At 36.0% G+C, this 6,000-nt stretch overlaps 1 protein-coding gene across 1 annotated transcript; it reads right to left on the reverse strand.

Annotated features, from left to right (window-relative positions):
• Positions 1-3,039: 3,039 nt before the first annotated feature.
• LOC122292831 (probable protein phosphatase 2C 25) lies at positions 3,040-5,491 on the reverse strand. The gene is made up of 4 exons (XM_043101368.1): positions 4,742-5,491; positions 3,918-4,256; positions 3,615-3,794; positions 3,040-3,496 (listed from the first exon to the last, which is right to left on the reverse strand). Exons 1-4 carry the CDS (start codon positions 5,222-5,224, stop codon positions 3,335-3,337), a joined length of 1,164 nt encoding a protein of 387 aa, XP_042957302.1. The 5' UTR covers positions 5,225-5,491; the 3' UTR covers positions 3,040-3,334.
• Positions 5,492-6,000: the final 509 nt, after the last annotated feature.

Below are 6,000 nucleotides of genomic sequence, written 5' to 3' on the forward strand. Positions count from 1 at the left end.
TTTAATATATAATAATATTAAGCATAATTGAGACATGGATAAATCGTAGTACATACGCTTTGTGTCGAATAACTTAACCAATTCAATCTCTCATCGAATATCCGAGATCAGCTATCCCTTATTATAACTTCAAGAATTGTAAGACACGTGTTGTTTATTGGAGTGTGGAATTAGGGAGCCTAGCTAAGTTGGAAAGAGTTTTCTCTCACTAACCGCCCACGCCACAGGGGGCTAATTTCTCTTCTTTGCACACAATCAAAAGATCATAGTTCTGATGGCAAAATGATAACAATTCCTTGATATTTTTATAATAAATCATGTTATCACAAGGGAGGGGGAATGAGAGAATTAAAGCTCATAATTTTACAGATTAATTAATTACGTATAGCGATATGTTCCGATGGAAGGTTGAACCGTGGAAGACTCTTTTTCTTTCTTCTTTCCCGTTAATTATTGATAAGATAAGATAAAACCATTACACATTCGACAGCACATGCATGGGATGAAAAAGATTAAGAAAAATTAAAAGGGCATAATGGTCATAACACAACTAAAATTTCTCCAATATTGTGGGTTTAGTAAATACGCGTACGACCAGGATTATGATAGCAATAATATAGCTATTATTATTTTATTTTATGAGAAACAAGAAAAAGGACGGCACACGGCCTGTTCAGGTGGACTGTGCGGAACGTATGTCGTCGGAGATAGCAAGACAAAACAACAAACATTCACTATAAGAAAAACGAATAATTATGACTATAATAATAAAAAATTTATTAGTAACTAAATTTGATTGTTAATAATTTTTTATTACTATAAATTAATCACAAAAATCTATTTTTTTGTAGTGATAAAATTGAACGGCAGAAAATCTAGCAAAACATGAGCAAATTGTCCACATTTCTTTCTTGCCGCCGACATGCAAACCTCGCAGCACGATTTGTTTCTCGTGCATTCCTGATGCCAGAATCCAGATGCATGAATTGTACGTACTAATATTATCTGTATATCTTCTTACGTATATTAAAAATAAAAAGAAGAAGCTTGATTTAGTCATTAAAAAAAATTTATATAAATAAGCTTACAAAATGATATAATTTAATATGATACTTTATATTGTAGAGTTTATTTTATTATAAAATAGATCTATCGTCGTACCATATAAAACTATAACAATTTATAAATTTATTTTTATTGAATATTTTCTTCATGACTGTAACACTCATTTTACAAAAAAAATGCCATTTTTTCATGAGAAATGCGATTCATCAGTGATCGCATGAACATCGTTTTGGATCCAGACCATAAGTTAGGTAGAGAAACAACAAATTAGCCTCTACTGACCGAACACATAACGTGGTACAATAATAATATAGAACAACATGGATGAGACAACAATGAAATCGAAACTTCGAGGAAAGGCCCCCCAGATTTTCCAACGTGTGGTGTGGGCGGAAGTGAAGGCATGGCAAGCATTTGGCCTTTGTCCTTCATGTTCTATTTCTTTCTTTCTTTCTGGGTCAATTTCATTGAACGTGTCTTATTAATATATAGACTGGTCAACATGTTCGTTGTCGACTCTTATGTGACCATCTTTATTTATTTATTTTAATTAATTAGGCCTTAAGTTACGAATATTGGACATTACGGCCGACTGACTAATTGCAGGCATGATAACTATATGCTTTTGTATACTTCTAATATACTCTTCCTGACCAAGAATTGGTCTCCAGTGCTAGGAGGAAATATATATATATCTAAGAACGAGAGTCTTCAACCAACCGTCTTTTTCCTTTTCCTTTTACAAATGATTGATCCGTAATGTGTTTATATCAAATTTATTTATAATAATAATAAAAAAAATAAAACAAAGACAACATAATTAATAACTAAAATGATAGCATGCCTCTTCATTTTGACTACTTATATATTTAATTTTTTTTATTTTTTATTTATTAATTAAGAAATTAATTATTAGTATATTGATTTTTTTTATTTTTTAAAAATATTTAAAGATGTTAAAAAACATGAAAAAGATTAAAAATAATAATAAAAATAAATTTTACCTAGGGACACGCCAGCTAAACCTTAGCAGTACTCCATTAATAATCCTCTTCGGCCTTTTTTTTAATGATTTTCTTAGGTAATGATTATATACAGGCTCTTAATATTTATTTATATACAATATTAAATATTTTCACGTTCCAAATTAATTGATGGGAATTTTTGGTGATCATTAACGTGACAACTCAAGCTACCACAATTTCACTCCATACGACCGAGCATTTGAACAATGTGTGGTCAATTTTTGTTAAATATACCCACAACTTAAAATACCGATTTAGGCAAGCGTGGAAAAGGTCTAGTGGAGGAGGACAAGTGAGCCAACTTGTTAACTTTTGTCGGTTGTGATCAAAGATTTTTGTTTTGTTTTTTAAAATTTAATTTAATAAATATTGTTAATTAAAAAGCTGTCGTTTCACCCAAGGCCGTCAAGGACTCGTATCCCTCTAACAGCGATCCTACGTTCAAAACAAATTGGGTTTTGTTGTATTTAACATCATATTGCATCATTTCATTGTATGTCAAAAGGTCCTGTGATCTTTTACTAGATGTCTCAAAATATTTGGCCTGAAGTTGACCGGACCGAAACTATGGAAAAGACAGAAATTGGGCGACAAGAGAAAAAATCACAATAAGATAACGATGATAGAAACACTTTACAAGTTCACTGAACCGCTGCATGATGATATATAGGTAGGAAGAGGGACAATACCAAAAAGCAACATGGGTATAAATATTGCAGAAAATTCAGGTCTCCCCAAAGGATATATGCTAGAATGTTGGAAAATTTAAAGCCCAGAACTTTCAAAGAATGGGAAGAATGAATACCTAGCAGAGGAAGCAGGATTTCTGCCAATAGGCTAACGCCAAAGTAATTCCAGGTTAAAAGAGTCGGCTTTGAAACTTAAGAAAGGTATATACAAGTTATACGCAGCCCTAGTGAGAGGGAGAACAACTTGAAAGATATGAAAGTTAATGAAGCTGTAATAATCTCCTTTCTTAAAACTATAATTGGAATCTCTGGAAGTATGTCATGTATATACAATGAATAAATAAATCAGGCTACTCTAAATAATCAATATCACCTCCCACCACCACCACCACCACCATCAGATTTTTTGTGATTGCAACCACTTATGAAAAATGAATCGTACAAAGAATGAAAGTCGTAAGCAGAACCTTGCCTCTCGCCCTCCGGCAAAAGGCAAGAGTGCAAATTCCCTCAAACTAATATGTTAGTTCAGCTTCCTACGCTGGGACGGGAACGTCAAAGATAGCGTCCCAATTGGATCAGCATGACACTAATATCATCAGAAGAGCCTCGTGAAATAGCAAGGTCTACAAGCTTTTTACAGGCAATCAATGGTTCTGGTTTATGGATGCCCATGCACAAAGGACGAGCAATATCTACTGCTTCTTGATTACCAACCTGAAACCAACAGAATAATGAATCTGATCAGTAATTGTGTATTTGTTTATTTCAAAGCATTCAAGTGAGCACTTAATCCATAAAAGGAAAAGGACAATTAAAGCTAAAGAAACCATACCTTATCCCATAAACCGTCTGATGCTAAGATCAAGAACTCGTACTCGGGTGTGATTCTAAGAACTTTTGTATCTGGCTCTGCTGTTACCCATTGCTTAAGGTGTCCATCTCCAATACCCCTAGACACAGCCAGAGATCCCTGAATTCTCCATGTACCATGACATAAATCAACATAGCCACCCTACAAAATAAAATTCAGAACAGCCCATTAGTCAAGTAGTCAGATTGATCGGAAATGAGAAGTTGATATCTGCAATTCACACAATATTGAGGCCAAACAAAATTCCAATTCAATAACACGCACCAAGGTCTCGATTCTGTCCCTTTCGTCTTCCCTTGAAGGACGATGATCAGAGGTCAAAGCCTCAGAAGCACCACGTCTGCTCATAACAGCACGACAGTCACCAGCATGAGATACAACTAGGTTCCCTTTCCTGATAAAAGCTGTCACACAGCATGAGCCACCACGTATATCCTCTTTCAAGAAATCAGAGTCTGTGTTCAGGTATCCTTGCTTGACTGCCTCCTCAATTGCATTTTCATCACTTCTCGTCACTTCATCTATTATGTTCTTATCCAAGTTTTCTGCCGCAAACTCGGCAGCTTTTGCACCTCCATGCCCATCAAATACACCAAAGAAAGCCTGCAAAGATGAAACGACACAGTTCGATTCAAATTCCATCGCAATACCACTACAATTATATAATGATGAGAGGATCCTTTTCATGTTTTTATCTCAAAAGCTTGTTTCAACTTTCAACCGAAACAGTTCCTAAATTTAAAAATTCTTAATCGCTATCCATCCATGCACAAGCTCCCAGAGGGATTTTAGATATTCATCATCTTTTAGATATAATAATTTCAACATCTCAAGACGAAATTCGAACGTTAAAACCAAATAAATTAATTACACAAGCAGACTCCATTAAAGGGTTACAAATTCACCATAAATTAGCGCCGGGATTAATCATCAAAACTAATGAATTTCACTACGCAAATCTATTCGATAAATCCATTATAGGGGAAAAACTCCACAAGCACTTGATAGCCAAAAATAATTAATCTCACACAACAGATCTAATATTGGAGAAAAGAAAAATAGAAAAAAGATAGCTACTTTAACGTTACCTGTTTGGAATCTCCCTGAACGTTAAGCACAGCCGAGTATCGGTCCTCCATAGCCTCTCGCCTCCCTCTTTTGCAATACACAGAATACCCATCCCCCTCTTCCTCCACCACTTCCCTTGCTGCCGCGGATGGCGTAGCCGGAACAGAAAAACTCAACGGAGCCACCGGAATATCAAGCCTCGTCGGCCTCTTCCTCTTCAGCACCGTATTCGGCGACGTGGACGACGAAGAGGACGTCCCAGAAACCGAAACCGAAGAAGAAGAAAACCCACTTGGTGGCTTCGGAAGCCGAAGCCTAAAAGGCGAAGACGGGGATGAAGGAGAAGACAAAGAAGAGGAAGACGTAGAAGATGATGGCTTTAGGTGTGTTAAGGTTAGGTTTATCGCTTCATGGGAGGGTGAAAGTATCGAGTTCTTATTATAGAACAGAGAGGAGGAGGGTGAGAACACCGGAGAGTTCGAAACTGCAACGGAGCAAGACATCTTCTTTCTCTTCCAAATCCAAAAACCAAATCGTCTTCACAAAACTCTCCGGGACCCTTGTCTAATTCCTCCTCCAACTCTTTGAATCGGTTTTTCGTTTCTGTTTTCTTTCCTCTGATGCCTTTCTTTTTCTTAATTCTTCTTCTGCTTTCGAATATGCCTTCTCTGACGCTGATCTTGTGTTGGTCACAGATTTAAGAGGCAGAATTGTATGAGAGAGAGGGGAGAGAGAGAGAGAGAGTCAGAAATAGGTGTTGTCTTCGTCCGTGTATCAATTTTATAGAGCGCACCTTCGGGGCTTATTTTTAACGTCCTTTTGACGGGTGCTCAATTTTCTGGGCGCCCGCTCTAGATGATGTGAAAAGTCATATTTACCCCCCTGCAGGTCTTTTATTAGTCTTTTCATTTTCTTTTTATTCATATTAACTTTGGCGTACAATTTCTACTCGGTCAAGGCCTTTAGAATCGGTTTATTTTCCCCCAAATGGATGATTCCTTTTGAGTGAGTCTGGAAATGGGGGAAGAGAGAGGCACCTGATGTTCACAACCTCCACTACTTTTTTTATTTGACTGATTTTTATCTATAAATTTTATTATTATCTTCAATGCATTCTAAAACTTTTCATTAACTATCAAATAATTCAGATGTTGATACGATTATTACTCTTTCAAATTCGAGACAAGAGATTAGAAAATTTCTCCGAGATATACTAGTTCCTCACAACTCTTATCTTTAAAAGGCTTTGAAAATTTCACGTGGATATTTATTTTGAGAG

This window comes from Carya illinoinensis, chromosome 13 (genome assembly GCF_018687715.1).
Source record: "Carya illinoinensis cultivar Pawnee chromosome 13, C.illinoinensisPawnee_v1, whole genome shotgun sequence".
Taxonomy (NCBI): domain Eukaryota; kingdom Viridiplantae; phylum Streptophyta; class Magnoliopsida; order Fagales; family Juglandaceae; genus Carya; species Carya illinoinensis.